This window comes from Watersipora subatra, chromosome 2 (genome assembly GCF_963576615.1).
Source record: "Watersipora subatra chromosome 2, tzWatSuba1.1, whole genome shotgun sequence".
NCBI classification, from domain to species: Eukaryota; Metazoa; Bryozoa; class Gymnolaemata; order Cheilostomatida; family Watersiporidae; genus Watersipora; species Watersipora subatra.
The window spans coordinates 72,537,603-72,561,485 of NC_088709.1; the positions used below are offsets into that span (position 1 = coordinate 72,537,603).

The 23,883-nt window shown below is 37.3% G+C and overlaps 2 protein-coding genes and 1 long non-coding RNA gene across 3 annotated transcripts; all 3 read right to left on the reverse strand.

Annotated features, from left to right (window-relative positions):
- Positions 1-154: 154 nt before the first annotated feature.
- Positions 155-3,869, reverse strand: LOC137388796 (uncharacterized). The gene is made up of 3 exons (XR_010978027.1): positions 3,675-3,869; positions 2,504-2,694; positions 155-297 (listed from the first exon to the last, which is right to left on the reverse strand). It is a non-coding gene; the product is annotated as an uncharacterized lncRNA (long non-coding RNA).
- Positions 3,870-9,680: 5,811 nt separating this feature from the next.
- LOC137388529 (uncharacterized) lies at positions 9,681-10,229 on the reverse strand. The gene has a single exon (XM_068075013.1). It carries the CDS (start codon positions 10,227-10,229, stop codon positions 9,681-9,683), a length of 549 nt encoding a protein of 182 aa, XP_067931114.1.
- Positions 10,230-10,268: 39 nt separating this feature from the next.
- On the reverse strand, positions 10,269-16,773 carry LOC137388530 (uncharacterized). Its single transcript, XM_068075015.1, has 3 exons — positions 13,953-16,773; positions 12,739-13,676; positions 10,269-11,336 (listed from the first exon to the last, which is right to left on the reverse strand). Exons 1-3 carry the CDS (start codon positions 16,771-16,773, stop codon positions 10,269-10,271), a joined length of 4,827 nt encoding a protein of 1,608 aa, XP_067931116.1.
- Positions 16,774-23,883: the final 7,110 nt, after the last annotated feature.

The following is a 23,883-nucleotide window of genomic DNA, read 5'->3' on the forward strand; positions in this document are numbered from 1 at the left end:
ACTACTAGTTACCCGATACTCAAAAAAACTCGAAGGAAAAGGGGCAAGTCTAAACTCGTTGGCCAAGTTGGTCAAGAAGTACTCGTGCCCAGCACTACTTCATAAGCTTGCCTCATGACAACTTCCAGATCATGCTACTTTAGACTTGCCTCAAATAGACAGAGGGCATCCTTGTTACTGACTTGATTGCTCGCTTCTACTGCCATCACATATTCACTAGCCCCTCTCTTCAAATCGAATATCTTCCACACAAACCAACTGCACAAGCAGACTGACCCTAATTTGGTGAAGAGAAACCTACAAATACAAAACATTCGAAGTAATTGAGTTTTATCTTGTGCTAAAAAGGTCCAACAAACTTTGGTGTGGTGCGGTGGGTAGCACTTTGGACAGAGACGCGGTAGAACAGTTGTCTGAGCCCTAGACTGATAGGTCAAGAGGGGCATACAGTATTAGATTGCTCATGAGCTAAGGAAAAAAACCTGAGGCCGGCAAAGGGAAACCACCTCCATACTCTTCATTGAAAAGCCTAATTGATGCTATTGATGAACATCATGACATGAGAGGTCTGCCTACTGCAGAATACCCTTAGCTATTACTGCAGTGGTCTGCAAAATAAACGGACCTCTTTGTAGGAAAACTAGAATCATACTGTATATGATTTGAAATAAGCTAATAGAAATGTATGTGAGGGGATCATACTGTATATGATTTGAAATAAGCTAATAGAAATGTATGTGAGGGGATCAGATCTATACAGTTTTTTATCTTCAATCATTAAAAAATGGAATGTTTAGAATTTAACCTGCAAAATCTATCAAAAACCAATAAAATCAGGACAAAATGAGGATTAATTTAATATATAATTTGTGGTTATTGACCAAATTCACAATGAGTAATAATGTTGTAAATGAGAATTTTAGTTTTCCAACAAAAGCTCCAGTCTATTTCACATGCCACTGTAAGTTTTCATATATAGAGGTAGTGTAGTGACACACGAGTGGGCCAGTGTCAAACCAGTATTCTGGGCCTACAGGCAGATCATGTTTCCATATGGCGCTGTATTAGAGTGATGGTTGTGTGATGTGTATAAAGCAACAAGTAAGCTACAACAACGAGTAAGTGCGATGCTGTTGGTCGCTAAGGTCATTTTATGACACAGAAATGGCACATCGCACTGGCGTTTTGCTTGTAATCAGCAACAATGAATCACAGCAGAAAGAGAGTGGCACAGCTGTTTCCATGATGGCATTGCAGCGCCATATGAGGATGCTGCCACTGTGCTGTTGCTGTATAGAAACTTAGTAGGCTACGAGCGCTGCCTCACAACAGTTAACCTAGCAATGCTTATTATGTTGAGGATGGTATGGGCTCCATAGCCTTGTACAAAAAGTAAAATTAATAGTATAAACAGTTTCATTCAGAAGATTTTTTATTTCAGCAAGTTAATGTTTTGCTACCTAACAGATTTTTTTATCGGTACATAATTATTTCCTAAAGCCCCATGTTTGACAACTATGCATATAACCTGCGATAAACTTTGAAACTCAAAATCTATAAAAAAAATTTGATAAATTAATCAGCATCAGTTTTTACATCAGCTGATGTTATAAAAAAAGGTCTACAACTGTCTTGCTGAATGATATCAGACATTCTTAGGCACTTCCTTCCCTAACTACTGTGAGTAACAACTTGACCGTATTTCGAGTCAAAATTGCTATCACTATAGCTTATGGAATTATTTTTTATTATCAATGTTAAAAAGTAAACAATCACTGTTCCTAGAACTGCTGTTTTCTATAGTCACCTGAAGTCAATTGATCTACAATTTTTTAAACCTTGAATGACGTAATGCGTTTGGCACTGGTGGTTATTACGAAGCAGAGATTGCGATCAAAAATTAATGTTCTTGCAAAGCGGAACTCAGCTAAGACTGGACTGTCAACATGTGCTCTTTGGGCTCTGAGCATGCAGGCAATCAGTTGTTTTTGTTTAAGTACCAACATAATAGGCTAATTAATTAACTACACACTAATCAGAAATGTTTTGTAAAAAACTTACTAAAGCCGCGCTACACAGTTCCGCTTGTGGTACGCAATGAGTTAAAATCATTCCTCCCGTCCTCATAGTCCAGAGTGTTAAATTTCATTCATATGTAGCTAAGTAAACAGATTTTCTTGATTTAATTAGGTCTCTTGCATTACAACATAAATGCAATAAACTATGTCAGCGAATAGTTGACTCTATGAGGGAATGGCCATCTTACCAAATTTGTTTGGATAGCAATTATTGGCAGTTGCCATGACAATGATACAATACTGCGTGATGAGTCAAAACGAAAAAAGGCAATTTTTAGATTTTTGAACCATGGACCTATCAGAGTCTAGTAAAGCGACTGCGGTCCGGATGAGGCCTACAAAACCAGTAAGCAATGAGTATAGAAAAGCTCTCATTAGTCTTGGCGTAGCGTTATAAATAAGACAATAATACAGACATAACTGACCATAAAAAAAGAATAAAGCCTTTCCCACTATTTGGTGATCCAGAGCAAGACAAGAAATCTCTGCCATCCATTGCACCAACCAGTCTCCAGAAAAGAAAAGGCAGCAAGCTCAAAATTGCTAACAGGAAAATTGGAGAAGAGAAGTCTCCAACTGGTAGATCTTTCTCAGGAAATAATTCATCAAGTGTCACCTATATAAAAGAAATTGAGATATAATAGAGCATTTCACCAACATAAAGTAAATTTGCATTTATGAAACGATTTTAGTATATTTATCAAACAACATCTTCATATTGAATCACTCAAATCTCCTCTCACTTAAAAAATGGTATGGCTCAGTTGCAATCTGTTACATGCTTTGACACGAAGCCTATTGGTGAGTTTTGCTGGTCAATAGCTATTAAATACATCTTTATCTATCTATAAATCTCAGTATTTGTTTTACAGACTTTTTGTTAATCCCTGTGTCTAGTTATAACAAGTAATTTCTAACAACACAAATTTTGCCTTGCACTAGATTTTATCTCATGACCTCCAGATCTATAGGCAGCAAACTTAACCATTAGGCTACACGAAATACAATGGTATTCTTGGGCAAATAGCACTGTTGACCGTTTTGCATAACGATTGTTGAGCTGGCCCAAAGAGCTGGCATTGTTTTAGTAAAGATCTTGCTTTCCATGTAAGTAACTCGACCTTATTAGGTAATTAATTTATTACTCGTGCAACGCTTGGTATTTGGCTAGTATCTATATAAATCTCAATATTTTTCTGTTGTTCATTTGTCCAGTGTTAGCGATAAGTTTTAGGAGTGAAAAGTGTGCTCTGCACTTAATTTGAACTCGAATCTCAGGTCTGCAGGCAAGCATTCTAAACCACTAGACTACATGTCTGACTGGCCTTAGTGGTAGATAATCGTGCACCTATTTATTACATTGTTTAAAATAGGCATACTTAAAGGGCTTAGGAAAATACAATTGGCTATTAATTAGCACACTTAATCATTACACCTAACATGATGTTTGTTAATCTGGCTTCTAACTCGGTCATTATTATAGTAAAGGCTTAGACTAGGTTAAGCAACTAGCTTGCCAGTAAAGTTAAATTGATTAGTTAATTATTTTATTATCCGTGCAACAGCTTTGCATCTAGTCTCTGTCTAAAGACTTACCGTATGGTTGAGGGGTAGTAGTTTTGACAGGTTGTAGTAAGTGTAGAGTTGAGAGGATGTTGATAGACAGGCTTGATTGGTGTAGGCAATATCGGAAGCAGTAAACCCGGCAGGGCAGTAGCATCTAATTGATATTGGCAGCGGTCTATGTGGTCGAATAAAAAGCAGAAGGAAAATGGCAGAGGAAATGGTAACTATAGGTGTCACCAAGTAGAGCAAAGTGTCTGTTGCGCTCAAGTCCCATTTCATCTTATTTCCCTCTCTGTAATTAAACTGGCAACATTGATGAGTTTTACAAACTAAATCCATATATATATATATATATATATACGAAACACACATATATATATATATATATATATATATATATATATATACGAAACACATACATATACGTATACATATATATACGTATACACATATATATGGAACAGATGGTGCAGTTGGTAAGGTATTGAGACACTCATCATTGGGTCCTAGGTTCAAATCCCAACAACTGCATCCTTCTGGCAGGTCCTTATACAAGACCCTTGCCTGTATATTGTCTACAACCTCTATAAAGAGTGCAATAATCAAAACCATGCTGGCTTGGATGTCGCCTGACCAAACAAGGTCTGCACTGCCTGTAGCTGAACCAGAACAAGGCAGTGACAAATGGACTACTGGTTCAAAACGGCTGAGTGCTCAAACTCCCAGGTCTCTGGTAGGAGACCCGAGTTGGAGCAAAAATTACCACCCAAATGGGTTAACCGGGGTGAGGAAACAATTTTTATATATATAGAGCTAGAAGCTTAATAGTTAAGAGTACATCGAGTAAATATTCTAAAATTGTAACTTCTGTATGTTTGTTCTCAACACCCCCACTCATTAGAGTTTTTGTATTATTGCATTTGCTGCTTCCGTTGCATGTCTTGAACGCTGAGCGGTGACTTAGAAACTGAGTCATATTAGATGGTTGTCTGATAGAATGGATACCTTTTATCACATTTTATTACTTTTTATACCATTCGTTGTTGTTGGCATCTAAGGATGAATGACCGAGGAAACAGGTCGGTAAGGCTAGCCCTGATCAACCAACATTTACTCGAGCCTACCTAATAATGAAGGCATTGACTCGTAGTCTGCCAACCACATGACCGATAATGAAGACACACAGTTAAACCATAACTGTCACGAACAACTTTTATCGTATTTACTAGGTAAATCAGACACGCTGATTCCAATTTTGTAATCAAAATAAAGATTAGTCCACTAACTTTCAGAATAATGAAGGCTTTTTACAGCGTTTTAATATCGGTCTCGAAAACAACACGATCTGGCATAACAAGCTCCACCCATAAATGCGTGACGTAACCTAGCTTTTTAGGAACGGCAGTTACGTAGGGATGTTTAGACCGATTTAGAATAATAGAGATGAGTGTTTTAAAATCCATTAATATCTAAATTCAGCCTTAAAAATAATATCAGTCTTTTCTGAAAGGTAGATGAGCTATTTAACATTGCATATTTAAAAAAGCGCGATAACAACGCTAGCTTGTGATAAAACCGCTCTTTTTGAGCTCATTTTTCTCGGTGTCCAGCCAATTTAAACGTCATGTAACAAGCTACGAGCAATTTTAAATAGTTTATATACCTTTCATAAAAAACTTAAATTATTTTACAGGCTGGATTTAGATAATAATGGGTTTTAAGACACCCATCTCTATTATTCTAAATCGGACTAAACATTCCTAACTTCCGTTCCTGAAAAAGCTAGGTTTCGTCACATATTTATGGGCGGAGCTTGTAATGCCGACTGTGTTGTTTTCGAAACGAATATTGAAACGCTTTAAAAAAGCCTAAATGACTTTGAAGGTTAGTGGACTAATCTTTATTTTGAGTACAAAATCGGAATTAGCGTGTCTGATTTACCTAGTATATACGATAAAAGTTGTTCGTGACAGTTATGGTTTAAATCCTCATGTATTCTTTTAACGAAAACTTTTAAAACTTTTTTAAGTATGCTCTTACAATAAGTACCTAAAAAGGGTATATTCGCTCTCCAAACACTTATTTTGCTAATGGTCAAATAATATTCCTTGATTTTCAGAAAAGACAATACTAACAGCATTAGAATGTTATTGTTAAAAGTTAATAAGTGGTGTTCATCATTTTATTGACTGAATTTACAAAAATACACTACCTGAATACTAACCAGGTCTAACCCACCTGATAATGTGCTTGATGAAGTTTTGTTCAATTCTTGATACTTATTTTGCTCAGCTCTGATCTCAGAATCTCTTTAATAACGAAGAAAGTTTTTTTCTTAATATTTTGAAAAAAATATTTAAGGCTTTGAGAAAGGAAGGGAATGGGTGTAAGATAAAATTAAATCAAGAACCGGTTACCTTTGACAATATAAATAGATTTCATTCATACACATCACCTATGGCACATCACTCACCCCGAATAGATTATGAAAACCTCTGTAAGCAATTAACTTATTCATACTCATTCTTTCTGAGCCACGAAAGTCATTCACAACAAAGAAAGTTTTTTTCTTAATATTTTGAAGGGAATGGGTATGTGGTCAACATATAGACCTCCTTAAGAGTGGGCTGATACATAATCAACGTACCATAGAACTTGGAATTGAGTGCCACATTTATTTGAACACCACCTCTATATGAGCGCCACTAAGGAAAGAGGGTCGAAAAATAAAGCGCCACCCTTTAATTGAACGTGACTTTTATTTGAATGCCACTTCTATTTGACCAATACTATTTGACATTGTTAATCTTCACCAACCCAAATAAGCCAGTAATCAGTAAAAAGGTGTTCACAAAACCGTACTAGTAATCACTCGATTACATCGATAACAATTGATTCATTCATTGTTTCCGTTTGTGTCGAAGTTAATTTTCCAACTCCAAATCTCAAGCTTTTTCGTTAACAACTTTTATTGTAACACCATAGAAACAATTAGTAAGTGTATTAGGCTAATACTAGTTTCTTTGCTAACGCCGTTTTAGTACTTCGATGTATGTGAGAAATGGTTTTGGCATTTATGAAATAAGTAAATCTTTTACAAACTATTTCATCTCAAAGTTTTACTCTTTACATGAAATAGTTTAGTGTATGACAGGGTTTATCCTTAATATGACTCTGTTTGCCTTATTTTTACGTCAGTAAATCAAGAGTAATATATTTCCTTATATAGTATATGAGTAAATAAATTATATTTTCTATATGAGGAAAATGTTACAGATTGACATAATCTCACAAGTCTGTTCAGGAAACGGAACAGCTTAAAAGCTGCAAGTGCTACTATAGGCCTATGGGTATGCTATAGCTAAAAAAATTCGCTCATTCAAAAATCCCTTATACATGGCAGTCATTTTGTGGAACAAGGTTTAATTGCTAACAAATGTCTGCGATGTTTTTTGATTTTATGTGTTAAGTTAACTCAAAGGTACATAAGTCGTATCTAGCACCAAACAACATGTAACAGATTCACAATTCAGTTTACAATGAATACCAGCCTCAAAACCTGAGGAAATAATTAAAGCAGTTAGTATCCGTACTCGCTGCTCTCTATCTTCCTGGTAGTATCATCTTGTCTGTCCGAAATCTTCTCTCTCGATGTGCTAAGCTCCATTTGCATGGTCTAGTCAAAAGATATGGCTGCTTCTTCAGAGTACATGCAGACAATAATTACTTGAAGAGAGTCTCGCATTCAGTAGGTCAGCAGTAATTGAAATGCAGTCAAGCAAGACGACGATAGTGTTGACAGAGAAACTGCTTGACCTACTGGAGAGAGCAAACTTCAGTGTTTGTTATTAGTTTGATCTATCTAGTGTTAAATGTATGCGCTATGAATTTTTGAGTAGGAATGAAGAGGACGAATTTACAAGATACGCAGGAGTGGTCACACAACTCCCAATTGTTCGTAGCTGACGAGTTTACGTGCTACAAAGAAGTTGTTGCAAAGTCTGCACTATCTATATTAGTCTGTTGCGCTTTTAGCTACAGCGAGGCCTATGTTTTATATTGCGGCTGACACGATTAAAAGGCGTCTAAGGTGAAATGTCAATGTTAAAACGTGTAGGAAATCTTTCTTTTAAATTTGGAGGTGATATTTTTATTTTTGGGATAATATTTTTAAAATACGTGCATTGAAAACAGAGCTGCGTTACGCAGCTCTGTTTTCAATGCACGCAGCATGTCTACGCAGCCTGCGTAGACATGCTGCAAGGGCGTCACCAATGAAGATGATGGAAATCCAACATCCGATCGCAAATATTCATGCAATAATACCAATATTGATACTTACATCATACGAAGTAATTCATTGTTGATACAATGTTTTCAAAATTACTATATAGTAATTTTCAATATTTAACTGCATCTAAAGTTTTCATGAAAAAAAACTAAAGCCTGGTTTTGTTCAGCTGTTTATAATGTTTTTCGTTTATAATGGATGATAATGTTTTTTTATGTATTTTATGGTTTTCCTCATTTTTAAGTTTTTTGTAAATTATAATAAACAATACTGTTGCCAAAGGTTCTATCACATGGATCTTACAAAAACGAATAACTCCATTCACGACTGACATACCAGAATTACCCGTTGCACCTAAATCTATTAAAACAATAAGGCATAAGGGAGAAGTGGGTAATGTGGACAGCCGGGTAATGTGGACAGTTACATTTTTAGCTAAAATTTATAGCCAATTCCATTTGTTTGATACTATAAAACCTTTCATTTTCCTGTTAGAAAAAGCCACATGCTGATCTGGAAGTCTCTCTCCATCATACATCAATCTGCGAGCATCTTAATATTTATCACACAAATAGTAATTTTTAACTGAATTTTATTACCTGGGTTACATAGTGTAAATGTTGTTGGAACTTTTGGGGCAATTGTACACAAACAAAGCATATTGTGTTGTTTATCTCTATTGATTGTCAGAAGGCAACTCCTGACTATGACTGAAATTTATCAAAATTTGTAATAATATATAAGATGGGGTAATGTGGTCAAGACACTTTGGAGTAAAGTGGACATGTCCACATTACTCTTATGCCATGTCCACATCACCCTGTGCTGCAAGGCAAATGATATAAACTGCCTAATTTGCTAGTTTCCATGTTAAGTCTAAATTGTTACTACTACTACTAGGCCTACTAGTAAATTTACTGACAAATTTAGACAATCTGAGTTATTACCTTGACTTAGTAGAATTATTATCTTATATTGTCAGATTTGAATTATTCCTGTTGTAGAGTTTTGCTAGATACTAGCGTGATAAGTTTGGAGTTATAGCTCACTGGTCTATTTTAGATATGTAGATCGTGAAACCTATACAATGGATAAAAGCATTCTAATTAGTGGAATATTACTACAAAATGTAAAAATCATAAAATGTATAAAGCATTATGTAGAAACATATAACATTCAGAAAAACTGACAAATAGTACAGAATAGCAAGCAAAATGACATATTATGTATAACATCTATTTCACTAACCTCGTGCCTCCGTAATCACATTACTAGCATACTAGCGTCACATTCTTTAGTCTATTCGCTATTTGTGAAAAACAGCTGTAAATATGTCAGGTAAGTCTTATCTGCTTACACTCTAAAACTAAACTAAAACAAGACAAAGAAAAAGAGCGGCAACAAACAAAATTTGGTGACCCAAAAGCAGCGCTATCATTGGTCATCATCATTAGACCACCCAAGGCAACCGGTGCAGAGGACAGGCTGGATGTCCATGAATCACCACTGAGGGTGACCAGAGTGCGCAAAAACTAATGGCCAAAGCAGTTACAGGAATGTGAGGCAATGCTTACTAGGCTCTTTACACTCCCATCTAAATTTATCAAATTTACTAAAATAATATGGTCCCAATGTTCTTTAAAGTTTTGATTTATTGAATATATGATTGCTAAAATACTCTACATACAATGATCATGCTATTTGATTAAGATACACTAAATCTACTATAACGTCCAAAGCCACATTTACGCTTTGGCGATCACGACTATCTTCTGGATAGGTCGTTTTAGCATTGTCGCAGGTGCCAGTGGTCTGCCCATTCTGTCCAAGTGCCTGTTGGCAAGCCGCAGGATCACATTGCGTACAAGACCGTCCTCACCTTTTATGGCATCTTCAATAACTCCCCATCTCCAGGCGTTCCTAAGCTGATTGTCTTCTTTTAGAAGCACAACATCTCCTACCTTGACACTTTCTTTACTACTTAACCACTTTTGTCTCAGGGTTAGATGCCGCATGTAGTCGGCTTTCCAAGTGACCCAAAACTTCTGAGCAAATTGCTGAGCTATTTTCCATTGTGTCCGCCTATAGAGCTCGTCATTCTGAAACCTTCCTGGTGGTGGAGCGGCAAGCTGAGTGCTTTTCATGGTCAACAAATGGTTGGGAGTGATTATATCTTCATCAGCGTTGCTGATGTTGGTTGTTGTGAGCGGTCTATGGTTTAATATGTTTGCCGCTTCATAAAAAGCAGTTCTCAGGGTTTGAGTCCCAAGCCTTCCCTTATACTTAGCAGCCATGCCATTTAACACAGCTCGTACGGACCTGATCATTCGCTCTCATACACCTCCTTGGTGACTCGCTTCTGGACTGTTCATTCGAAATTCTATTTTATTTGCGATGAGGTAGTTTCTTACATCTTCATCTGTAGTCACATCGATTTGCCTTTGAAACTCATTCTGTGCACCCACGAAGTTGGTGCCTTGATCACTTAATAGCGTCAAAACAGGTCCTCTGATGGCCACAAAACATCTCAATGCGTTGATAAATGCATCCGTGGTCAATTCTAACAGTTCGATATGAATGGCTCGGGAGTATAAGCGCGTGAACAACAGTCCCCACCGTTTGAGCTCTGATCTCCTGTCTTTCACCATAAAATGACCAAATACATCCATGCCTACATGAGTAAATGGTGAGGTTTGCTCTATTCGTTCCGGAGGTGACTGGCCCATCTGTTGCTGTTCAGGTTGCTTTCTGAGTCTGGAACATATAACACAAGAGCTGATGAGATTTTTGACTACATTGGAAGCGTTGAGTATCCAGAAGCCTCCAGATCTGATTGCTGCCAAAGTACTTTGTCTACCAAGATGATGTATTTTTTCATGAAAGTGTTGTACCAACAATTTGGCTATGTGGGTGTCTTTCGGAATAATTGCTGGGCGCCTTTCGACTTCTTCTAATGTAGTAGCTCTATCAAATCTTCCACCAACACGAAGTATTCCAGATCCATCTAACAGTGGGTTGAGTTTGAAGATGGAACTTTTCTTTCCCACTCTTTTTTGGCATTTTATTTGAGAAATTTCATCAGCATAATGTTCAGTTTGAAGAACCTTGATTACTCTTGTTTCGGCTTTAGATAAGTCTGCAAGAGTTACTTTTTTGTCTTTATTATCAGCTCTTTTAGGTAGCATGCTAAGCGCCGCAATGCTTCGAGTCAGATCCTTCCACTGGCTAAACTTTTTAAATCTAGAAGACATCTGGATTTTGGGTATAGTTGATGTGGCCATAGCTTTGACGGTCTTAAGTTCTGGATCATTCTCTATATGATCACCTTTGACCTTGTGTTTGTCGTTGTAGCTTTCAAGGTTGGCTTGTCTCAGAAATAAAGGTCCACCAAACCATGTCGACTGCAACAGTCACATGGAATTTGTGAATTATTTGTGAACACACAAATAATGCAATAGTTAGAAAGTAATAATTTGATTCATGAAAACCAGTTTGGATTTCGGAAAAATAAAAACACTTCACTAGCTCTTACTCAATTCACAAATCAAATTTTAAAAGCATTTAATGATGGGAAATCCGTACTTGGAGTCTATCTTGATTTTAGTAAAGCCTTTGATACCCTTGATCACCAAACTCTTTTATATAAGCTGAAACAGCTAAAGTTTAGTTCAAATTCTATTAAATGGGTGGAAAACTTTCTTTCTCAACGAAAGCAAGTCACCATTATTGGACAATCTGTCTCTGATGAACTAAGCAATACATGTGGTGTTCCCCAGGGATCCATACTTGGCCCTACACTTTTTTTAATTTATATTAACGATTTACCAAACATTTTAACAGTTTTTACTCCCATTTTGTATGCCGATGATACAAACTTATTTTTAGAATCCAAAGACTTAGATGAACAAATTTTTGCAGTAAATAATGAACTGAATGAAATCCAAAAATGGTGTACTATGAACAAACTAACATTAAATGTAGACAAAACAAACTTTATGATATTAAAAAACAATCAAAATAAATATGAATTCCCGAAGACCGCTTTAACTTTGCATGGTAAAATTTTAAACCAAGTCGAAAGTGTAAAATTTCTGGGTGTTCACATTGATACAAATTTATCATGGAAGGTTCACATAGAAAAACTTTTTAATAGTGTTAGACCTTTGTTAGGACTCTTATATAAATGCTCAAGGTATTTACCCCACAAAATTTTGGTTTTAATTTACAACGTATTTATTCATTCTAAATTCAGTTACTGTATTGAGGCTTGGGGGAACGCCCCAGGTAAATACTTAAACAAACTTCAACTTCTACAAAAACGAGTTCTCAGGATTTTACACAAAAAACCTAAATTAGAACACACCCGCCCACTTTTTCAAAAATCTTCAATACTGACTGTGAATAAACTCTATAAATTTCGAACTCTCATCGCGTCTCATCAATTATTCTACAGCCTTAAATCACATCGCATTCATCAATATCCCACTCGCTGCTCTTCCTTAAATCTAAAGCTACCTCCCTCTAAATCTGCTTCGGGTCATCGCAGAATGTCATACCAGCAGTCAGCACAATGGAACGCCCTGCCTGATGAACTGTGTAGGGTTGTGAGTATGTCCACTTTTAGACGTGCCCTCAAGCTGTACCTGTTGAGCGGTGAATAAATAGTTTCTGGCTACTTGCTGTTAACTTGTGGCCCAGCGCCTTGACTAGCAATGCTACTGCGCAGTTTGGGCCTCATCATTATTTCTTTTCTTTTTCTTTTTTTCTGTTTTCATACTTTTTGATGAAATAAAACAAACAAACAAACAGTTGGTCTATATTCGCACCCCTAGAGGCAATATCTGCAGAATTATCCGTAGTGGCCACATAATTCCACTGTTTTTGAGAGCTCGCATCTTTGATTTCTTGAACTCTATTGGCGACGTACATATGAAATTGTTTGGTATCATTGGCAATGTAGCCCAGAACTATCTTGGAGTCTGTCCAATAGTGTTCACTGTCTACATGGACTCTCAGCTCCTTTTTTATCATAGTGCCCAGGCGTGTGGCCATAACTGCTGCTTGGAGTTCAAGTCTAGGAACTGTGATTGGTTTCAATGGGCTGACTCTTGACTTTCCAATTAGCAATGCGCAGCTCGTGGTTCCATTTGGATCTATTAATCTTAAGTATGTGCAAGCTGCATATCCTTTAAGGCTTGCATCACTGAAGTGATGAAGTTCATATCGTGGGCTTACCATACATAGTGGCTTGATACATCTCGACACTTTTACAGTTTCTAACTTTTGCAGTTCGAATACCCAAGCATTCCAATTATCAAGCAAGTCACAACTGATTGGTTGGTCCCATGGTTCTTTTGACGATGTGCATGCTTGTAAAAGCTGTTTGCCCTTCAAAATGAAAGGAGCAAGAAGCCCAAGAGGGTCGTACACTTGGGCTACGGTTGACAACAAACCACGCTTAGTTGTTGGCTTTTCTTTAATGTTGTTGACGAACTGGAAACGATCGGTGTCAATACACCACTCTGGGTCTAAAGTTCGTTCATTTGGTAGGTGGTCTTGCAGCAAATCAAGCTTTTGAAGTGTCTCACACCTTTCGGTCTCCGGAACTGTGGCAAGCACGTGTCGATCATTGCTAGCAAACTTGTAAAGCCTGATGTTGCCTTTTGAACATATCTTCCTTGCGCTGTCAATCAATTGAATAGCTTCACGTTGGTTGGCAATACTTGTCACCCCATCATCCACTTAAAAATCATTGATGAGAAAATTTGCTGCTTTGTCAGATATGCTGCGATGATCATTGGCGAGCTTTCTTAGACCAAATCTGGCTAATCCAGGTGACGAGGTAGCACCGAAGAGATGAACAGTTATTCGGTATTCTTTGCAAGTAGACAAGTCTTCGTCTACCCACAAAAACCTTAAGTAGTCTCTGTGTTCTGGCTGGACATAGAAGTTATGAAACATCTGCTGAATGTCACAGCAGATAGCAATCTTTTCTAGCCGAAATCAACATAGTATACCCACTAAACTATTAATGTAGTCGGGACCTTGAAGGAGTGCATCATTCGGAGCGATGCCGTTATACTTGGCGCTCGCATCGAAGACTACTCGTAGCTTTTTTTTCTTTGGGTACCGTATTCCGAAGTGAGGTATATACCAGCACTTATCTGTCAAGGATGTGTTTGTCACTTCTTCTGCATGTCCTGCTGTGATTAAGGCTTGCATAAACTTAAAATACTCTGCTTTGTAAGACTTGTCTGCTTTGAGCTTTCTTATTAGCTGATCTGAGCGTTTTTGTGCTTGTACTTTGTTATTTGGGAGAGTTGGCATGTATTTGAACGGGAGTGGCAGAACATAATTTCCATCAGGGGTCTGAGTAGTTCCATTTTCCAATATTTTCACAAACTGTAGATCATTCTGTGATGCCTTACCAGATTCAGTGTCTTTGAATTCTTGGTCAAGTATGTTCAGAATCTCTTTGTCCTCAGTATCTGTCTTGTGTATAGATCTGGTTCCATTCTGAGGTTTGCCTCCACACAGAGTCCACCCAAACATTGTTCGCATAGCAAACATTTTTCCTGCCCTTCCAGGTACTGAGTCAAGCGGAGTGAGGGCTTGTGGACCATCAGTACCAATCAAGAGACCTACTGGTATGTCAAGTAACGGAGGTAGCTTTTCGGCGATATTCTGCAGGTGGCCCGTTGCATCTGCCTTTGCTGCAGTTGGTATCTGTTCTCTGTTGCATGTGATAGCATCTTGCTCATAAGCATTTATGGATGTAACTTCATTGGTTGAGAATCCTCTTAGTTTGACATTAACATATTTACTTGTTGTTTGCGTAGAGCATCCATTGAGCGTGCTCATAGTGATTTGCTCTGGTCTACCTCTTGGTTCAATAAATTCAGCTGTTTCTTTTGATATGAAACATGCGTCTGACTGTGTATCAAGGAGAGCGTACACAAGTTTTTCTTTGCCACTTCCTGCGCTGACGTAAACTGGGATTGCCATGCAAGCCACGCCATCATTGGCGGTTCTAACCATATTGCGCGTCACTTTTTTGCGGGTTTCAGCTTGACTTGCCTCTGCACTTACTTTAGTATTCATTGTGGTGCTGTTGTCACGTGGTTTAGCTATTCTTTCTTCAGGATGGTCCTTTCTAGTCCTCCCTATATTCTCAAATGTATGCATTGCTGTTGGGTGAGGCTTACTACACCTTTTACATGTGGCCTTGTTTGGGTAGTCCTTTGATCGATGACTATCAGCTTGCAGGCAGCTGAAGCACAAACGATTATCGAACACAAATTTGGTTTTATCTGCGTAAGGCAGAGCTTCTAACTTAAAGCACTGTGTAGTAGCATGAGAATCCTTTTTACAGAACAGACACAGAACTTTGATTTCTATGGTGCTCGCTTTGAAAGTTCTGGTTCGAGCTTGCTGTTTAACAATTTTGCTTTGGGGGTCTGGTGCTTGCAGCAATATTGGTAGTAGCATGACATCTGCTTCGTCTTGTACAAAGCTCGTAAACTCACTAAAGCTTGGATAGGAGTCTTCCTTGACTGCTTTGGCTACTACTCTGGCCCATCGGTTTTTAAGCCAGTCTGGCAACTTATCACTCAACTTCTTATTTTCTTGACAATCATTTAGTATAGCGAGCCCTGGTGTTGATTGCATTCCACTTCTAATGTGTGATAGAAAATCTCCGAATTCTCTGAGTGCTTTCCCATCTTTGGGATGTATTCTTGGCCAAGCAGCAAGCTTGTTGCGAAAAGTGCGAACAATACTTTGCTTGTTGCCATATCTCTCTTTAAGCATAGCTCTTGCATCTAGATATGCTTCGTTAGTATCGGTCACAAAGTGTCCATTGATGCACTTCTTGGCTTCTCCTCCAACGAACCTTTTTAGGCGTCTGAAACGTTCCTTCCCATTGATGTTTTCAGCCTCTAAATAAGCATCTAGATCTACTTGCCAGTCAGTAAAATCTAGCAAATCTCCTGTAAAAAGAGAAGGTTCTACTGGTGTTCTTTTTGCAGTGGCTTTATTCATTGTTGAAACAAGACTTTCTGCAAGCTTACGCACTGCATCTAATCCATCTGAGGCGGGCGTTGCAGAGTGCTCTACTTTGTCTGTACTGGCAAGTGGGGGTAATGGCCGAGGTGTGTCATTCTCAGTAATAACAATTACATCTTGTGGTGTGACAGGAGTTGCTTCTTTCGGTGTGGGATTTCTGCGGCTTTGCCTTTGTCTTTTGAGTTCTTCATAGATTTGCATCTCTTTTGCAAACTGCTCCTTCGCTTTCTGCAGTACAGATTCAGCTTCTTTGAGCTCTTTTTCTTCTTCATCTTGTATTTGTAGGGCTGCCACTCTTTCTGTCATAGACTCCTTGATAGTCTCAAACTCGTTCGATAGATCGCTAAACATACTTTCTACACTCTTATCTGGTTCATTAGCACATAAAACACACATTTCCTTGTACGCTGTACAGATATGATTAAAACCCTGTTGGAAGGTAGAACTACATTCCTCTAACTGGTGTAAATCAAGAGAGTCAATATCTAATATCAACTTAGTATACTCGACCAACTGAGTACTTATGGACTTGACTAAAAATGTTTTCAACTCTAAAGTTCTACTTTCTTTACCTATGAGAGAAAGGTTATGAGATCTTTCTGACCTTCTAGGTTCAAAATGAGTGCTTCCAGGATTACCAACATCGTTAGTATTATTCGCTTGCGCTGTAACTAAATGAGTATGTGCAGAACCTAGATCATCATCTAACTTATTCGACAGCGAGCCATCAGGAGATGGCGCCCGTGAACTACCACCCTCAGTATCACTCGACATTACTGCCCCTGCACGCAGTCCTTATAGCGGATGATGATGTACAAAGCAGCCCAAGGGTCACCAACTGATGTCTGTTTTACAAAAAATGAGAAAAAAAATCTTTGGGTAAACCAAATGTTTCAAGAGATAAAAAGTATCAAATGAAAAATGAAAGGTGTAGTGTGTGAATGGTTACGTATGTTTCAAGCAATTACTTCTAATGAACCAGTTGAATACATAAGGCCAGTCTCAAGCTAAAGCTATTTGGATGTCAGATTGTTCACCAATATTGTGGTACAAACGTTTAACAATCTACTAAAAAAATGTTGCGGCTGATAGGCACATGTAAATGCACTTAGCTGAATTGGACCTATGTAGTTGCAGTGCTCGGTATACTGTAGAGCCTCGAAACTGTCCGAACTGTAAAACTGTGTAACTGTAAATTGTAGAACTTTGTAACTGTGGACTGTAAACTGTAGAACTGTGGACTGTAGAACTGTGGACTGTAGAACTGTATAACTGTGTAACTGTGTAACTGTAGAACTGTGGACTGTAGAACTGTGAACTGTAGAACTGTGGACTGTAAACTGTAGAATTGTGTAACTGTAGAACTGTATTATTGCTCAACTGTAGAGCCTCGGTACCGTTTGCAGATAAATTCTTTCTTTCTCCAAACACCGGATAAGGTTTCACTGTAGAGTTTTGCCAGATACTAGCGTGATAAGTTTGGAGTTATAGCTCACTGGTCTATTTTAGATATGTAGATCGTGAAACCTATACAATGGATAAAAGCATTCTAATTAGTGGAATATTACTACACAAAGTAAAAAGCATAAAATGTATAAAGCATTATGTAGAAACATATAACATGCAGGAAAACTGACAAATAGTACAGAATAGCAAGCAAAATGACATATTATGTATAACATCTATTTCACTAACCTTGTGCCTCCGTAATCAAATTACTAGCATACTAGCGCCACATTCTTTAGTCTATTCGCTATTTGTGAAAAACAGCTGCAAATACGTCAGGTAAGTCTTATCTGCTTACACTCTAAAACTAAACTAAAACAAGACAAAGAAAAAGAGCGGCAACAAACAAAATTTGGTGACCCAAAAGCAGCGCAATCATTGGTCATCATCATTAGACCACCCAAGGCAACCGGTGCAGAGGACAGGCTGGATGTCCATGAATCACCACTGAGGGTGACCAGAGTGCGCAAAAACTAATGGCCATAGCAGTTACAGGAATGTGAGGCAATGCTTACTAGGCTCTTCACACCTGTATAGTTTACGTTAAATTACATATAACCACATGCATATATTACTTGTAGTTATTTGAATATCTGAGAATTTTTTAATTTATTGACAAAAAATGACATGTTCACATCACCCACTGCACCTGTCTACATTACCCACCGACAGTGGGTAATGTAGACAATCTTGTGCTTTATGATATGGTGCATTCTGGGAAAACTATTGTTTGTATTACAAAACATGCAATTAAGAAAAGAGAGCTAACAAACTCTGCAAGCTAAAGATATAATTTAAAGTATTTTAAAGTGAATAGAGTAGTAGTAACTGTAATAAAAAGAAAAACTGTCCACGTTACCCACTTATCCCCTACTACTCGTATGTGACAACCAAACTTGAACTACAGATTAGCTTTATCGCTTGGTTTTTGACTATTTAGAAATTTACAACATGATTAAACAAAAAACAGCAAAAATTGTGGATTGACTTTAAAAATTAACATGGAAGAACTTGCTCAACCATGTGTCTCAGCGTTATTCCCTATAGATGATCACACATTACATAATTATTTGAAAAAAACTATAATTTTCTGCTTATTCTTATAATGGATATAATTTTTTCTAGATTAACACTCGGCCTTTTCAACAGGTGTGCGAAATCCTTTTAGATAAGCACCTTCACTCATTTGTCAGAATTCACAAGACCTAATCTACAATGATCTCCACTCATCCGTATTATTCACCATAGTCTGAACTTGCGCAGTCATTTGCTCTCGTCTGCCATAATTCACAAGATCCTTACAGTGTATACAATCACCTGCACTCACCTGTCATGGTCACAAGAGCCTTAACTTGTGCCCAGCCTGTCTACCTGTTTTTATCTGACATAACTCACAGGAGTTTCCAATTGTTACAGAGCCGTGCAGCTGATGCTTAGATGTTTGGTGGTTTGAAGAAGGGAGGCAAGTGGTTCTTAATCACCGCTCTGACTGTCACATATTACAGGTGCTTATGATATTAAATTTTGCCAAAGCATTGCATTGTTCATGAGGTGCTTTAGTCACAGGGTAACAAACTGTTGCCTCTCATGCTGAACGTTTTCCATAGATGTATGAGTGCCTCGATTTGCTTCCTTCTTAAATGCTCTGTCGGGATCCATTTTGGGAATGATAGTTCCTTCGCCGCTGTTGGTATCATCACAGAGAAAAACGTTTCTTTCTACATACCCTATATAGCATGCGCAGATAGTAGAGAGTGTCTAGTGGTAATGTTACCCATAACCATCTACATACCACATGCAGCATGCAGAGATATTAGAGAGTACCTAGTGGTAATGTTACCTATAACCATATACATACCCTATATAGCATGCAGAGAAAGTAGAGAGTGCCTAGTGGTAATATTACCTATAACCATATACATACCCTATATAGCATGCAGAGATAGTAGAGAGTGCCTAGTGGTAATATTACCAATAACCATTTACATGCCCTGTACAGCGTACAAAGATAGTAAAGTGCCGAGTAGCAATCATGCATCAGTTATTAGTGACACTACTATTAGACACTGTCTATTATTCTCATACATTTTGATAACATGGTGAATCATGAAGGGTAAACATGTTATGTAGTTTAGTATCAATATTCCTGTTGCATTTTTATATGTGCTCATTTTTACGATATGTTTTTAGCCTCTAGTTCACTGTGTGTTATATAGCAGTTGGTTGTTTTCATCAGCTACTAAACTGACTGTATTGTAATCTACAGGTAGGTCTTGTTTCCTTGGTCACAACTGCTTTTTTTAACGTTTCACAGCTATAACACGGTCACGCAACATGCTATTATATTGTTTTTACTAGACCCTTTCTAGTCATTATTTCACTGACATATTGGAATTGTCTGCTCTTAGTTTACTCGGCAAAAAAATATTCTATTAAAATGGTTGTGTAGCCTAATGTAGTGATTCTTGGTTTACTAGAATGCATTGTATGTCGGAAAGACAATACAGCAGACTCCCACCATACAACAGTAACTTGTTTCGGTGTTGGCATCGTAAGGCGGAACTGTCGTATAGAGGGGTATATAGAAACCCATAGTAATAACCTAAAACAAAAACCCCGGTAAGAATCATCAAAATTTTATAAGTGTTTTGCACATATTAAAATTGGTAACAAAATAGTATATTAGCTTTGGTAACTATAGTTACCTACAGTAACTTATGTGTATTAAGTGGCTATGATCTGCATATGGTTATGATTCTTACTTAATTCTTTAATGCCCTTCTCAATCTTAGGACACATGGCTAATGAATTAAAGTAATATATGTAGTTATGTAGTTATATATGTGTAATGAATTAAAGTTTATAGTAAATATCATATCAAACACTAAAATGCAAAATAAATTGTCACATTCGCTTTTCACTAGTTTTGTTTCATCCATTCAGTATCCAGCATTTACAAAACGCGAAGAATGCTGAACTGAGAGAGCGAGCATCTAATCTTTTTAGGCATTGTGGGAGGGATTTCAGCGAATAACATTTTGGCATCTGCATTGTTTTAATGTGTTCTGCACAGCGACCACCCAACTTGACTTTTGAGAGACATTTTTGTTGATGCTGTATGGCGAAAAAATTGTCATGAGTGAATGAAAAAACACCGTGTTCCACATTGTAAGACGAAAAACTGTGAAACAGGGAAGTCATAACTTGCCGGTGCGTTGTATTAGGTTACTGAATTTTCAGCGATTCTAGTCTATGCTCTAAAGTGAGTCTAAACAATGTTTCGTTATCACGAACTGATGAATTTCTATGGTTGCAATTTTGTCCACTTTAGTTACCCAGTGTTTCTTTTTTTATGTATCGAGCTGTACCTGAGCCTATCTTTGTACATTTTGACAAGAAGCCGAAGGCTAATTAAGCCTCATCATTTCTCTTAAGTGCACCAACCATGAATGCAGTTATGTAGATTTCTTTTATCTTACTGGCAGCATCTCATGCATTTTATTATTTCCTTTTTACAGCAAGCTTAGCCAGGCTATAGAATTATACAAAATCAAAACTAGTGCTTATCACTATGGATTCAGCGGTACAGTCCTGGGTGCATCAAGCCGTGTACTTCTTGGGCCTAAGGGCATGCTCGGTGGTGCTTTCATCGGCGGTTACTTTGGGTACGTCCCTTCTTTTTTCCTAGATTCATGGCTCATGTTTAATTAGAGACTCAATCTGTATACTATGTGCTTCATGTTAAAGTGAGTTAGATTGAGTAACAAGTTCTAGAAAGCTGAACTGCTGCCATCTGGTCAGTTACACTTTAACTCTTTCTTTTAGCTAGAAGATGATTAATTTTCGGAAACTTTGCTATTTCGGACACAGGCCGAAATTTGTTACCATAATTTGAAAAGTATAATCAGTGCATTTTTCTTATAAGATGGACTAGTTTCAACAAGTGTACATAGTTGTGATAATGCTTTAATTTGTTGTTTAGTTCTGAATTTTAAACATAATTTGAAATCTTCACATTTCTTTGCCGTCACTTATCTATTTATCCAGCTCTCTGAATTTGGTTTATTACACGGGTAAACTTTGATATAGTCGGTAAATCTGGTCCATCATTTTTTGTTGCAGCGAATGTTCATGTACGAATACATCGTGTTTCCTTAAATTTGTTTCAATAATAGATGCTTGGAGTTGTTATACTACGTATAACAATATATAAACTTTGTGGCAAACTACATGTAAAGTCAAAGTCTCATGTACAAATGACATTAATAAAGCAATTATCTATAAGAAGATTTTTACCTACTTTATCGTCGATGCCAGTGAAGGCTAATATATTTGCCTATAAAACTAATATTTAAAAAAATAATGAATGTGATATGTTGAAACTGACTTTCTGCTTCGAGATAAAACTTTTCTTAAATTTTATATCAAAGAGTTATATGTACATGTATATGCGGTCATTAGTTGAACTTTGACTGTCTTTATAGCATTTCAAAGTAATTTGCGAGTCTCAATATTTACACATGTACTGATATGTTGAATACTGTAAGTTCATCTGTAGGACTATACATGGAGTTGATGATATGCATGTTTGATATTATGCTATTTCTGTTTGGGAAAGGCCTTTCCTTGTCATAAATTTACTGTTGCTAGTTTAGAAGTGCCAGATTTTTATACACAGGAGTAATTACTTCTGGAAAGGATAGTTTAGGCTTGAGGTATGACCGTTTTTAGTATTACAGCCATCGCTGGACAGTTTTGACTGTAGCTGTAGACTGAGAAGTCCGATACATTTGCTGAACTTTAAATTTCCTCGGCTAATTAGTCTATCGAGAGTGTGGCAGCTCTGGTTGCATTCTAAATTGGTGAACCAATTTTCTCAAGTCAGCACAAAAAATTGATTAGTGTCATTGAATAAAATCTGTTTGATAATTACATTTGATAAAGATGTCGGGATATGTTAAGTGATTCGTTCCTTCAACGCAAATTTCACTTATAAATAACAAATCGATTATTTATTCACAAACCTGGTTTGTTGTTTTCCTTCAATGAGATTCCATTCAGTCATACTTCACATCCTGTTATTTGCAGGTTTTACAAAGAGCACGGAGAAATGGTTGCTAAACAATTGGAAGCTGTTGATGGTGTCAAGAAAGGAGATAGAAAGGAAGGTCTGGTTAGTCCAAGCAAGAATCTTGCTGAACCTATTAGCTAGTAACAACTACTAGGGGATGTTTGCTATTAGCTTGATTGAAAGGAGTCTGGCAGTTGTGTCCCTCTGCCATATGTAACAATGCTATTACTACTGGATACGGTCTGGTGAGCCAATAGGAACTGAAAGGACTTGTGGCAAAATATAACAGTGTGTGTTGGATATAGAGTGGTTTTCACGCATTCGGTCTAGTCTACTTCAACTTTGAGAATATGGATACAAGCGCTGTCATCTCTCCTTGTCAGCACCTATTGTTTGTCTATTTAGTGCTATTGTTTTTGTTTTAAATAATGTACATAAATTGTAAATTTTCTGGATGGTGAAAAATATATTTAATGCAGTTGCCTACAATTGACATTCCTCTTGCTGATGAAAGTAAAACTTACATTAAACTTTTTCTCAAAGCAGATTACTCAAATGCGAGTGAGATAAACTTATGGGCATCTTCAGGAAGAGTTCTAAAAATAAAGCCAACTGCCGTGTTATGTCAAAATTTATTTTATTCAGTCGTCAAGGTTTTTGCAAAATTTAAAAAAGATTTATATTTCGGAATATAGGAAAGGTAACTACCGTTATAAAATATCTGGAAGTATAGAGGCACTAGGTAAAAGCAAGGCAACTAAAATATCAGTAGCGATTTCTTGGTATTAGATACTTCCAATCTGATTGGCTGAATTGTTGAGTTTTATGATAGTGTCAACACTGGAATATAATTCAGCATAAACACCCTTGCTTAGCTACTCATAAGCAGCCACTTCACTCACTTCTGCTGTTTCGGAGGCAGCTTACCAGGTGGTTGCGTACTTTCTCCCCATGACCAATCTTGCTAGAGAGCTTGGCGACAAAGATTCCGCTGATTCCCAATAAGGCATCCAGTTTCTCAACTTGGTGAACGCTCACATTATTTGGGATATTCCTATAAAGGAAAAATTGTCAACATCATCTAGATGGTCAAACACTTATCTAAAGATAAAATGTTAAGTACACCTGTGTGATAATGGGAAAGTTAATGCGGAGCAGACATGGCCGAGTGATTTTAGAGCACCCGATTCGGAAACAGGAAGCTGACGTTCTATTCGCAGAAAAGGCCACCGCCGGTGTTAAGAATGGCGTCCAACCTTCAAAATGAACTTACACAAATCATAGTAGGTTTCACTGGAAAGTATTAG

Coding starts and splice junctions, on each gene's coding strand:
- LOC137388529 (XM_068075013.1), bottom strand. CDS start 10,229: ATGGCTGCTAAGTATAAGGGAAGGCTTGGGACTCAAACCCTGAGAACT.
- LOC137388530 (XM_068075015.1), bottom strand. CDS start 16,773: ATGTCGAGTGATACTGAGGGTGGTAGTTCACGGGCGCCATCTCCTGAT. Junction 13,677..13,952: donor CTACATTAATAGTTTAGTGG/GTATACTATGTT, acceptor ATGATTTTTAAG/TGGATGATGGGGTGACAAGT. Junction 11,337..12,738: donor CGAATATAGACCAACTGTTT/GTTTGTTTGTTT, acceptor TGACTGTTGCAG/TCGACATGGTTTGGTGGACC.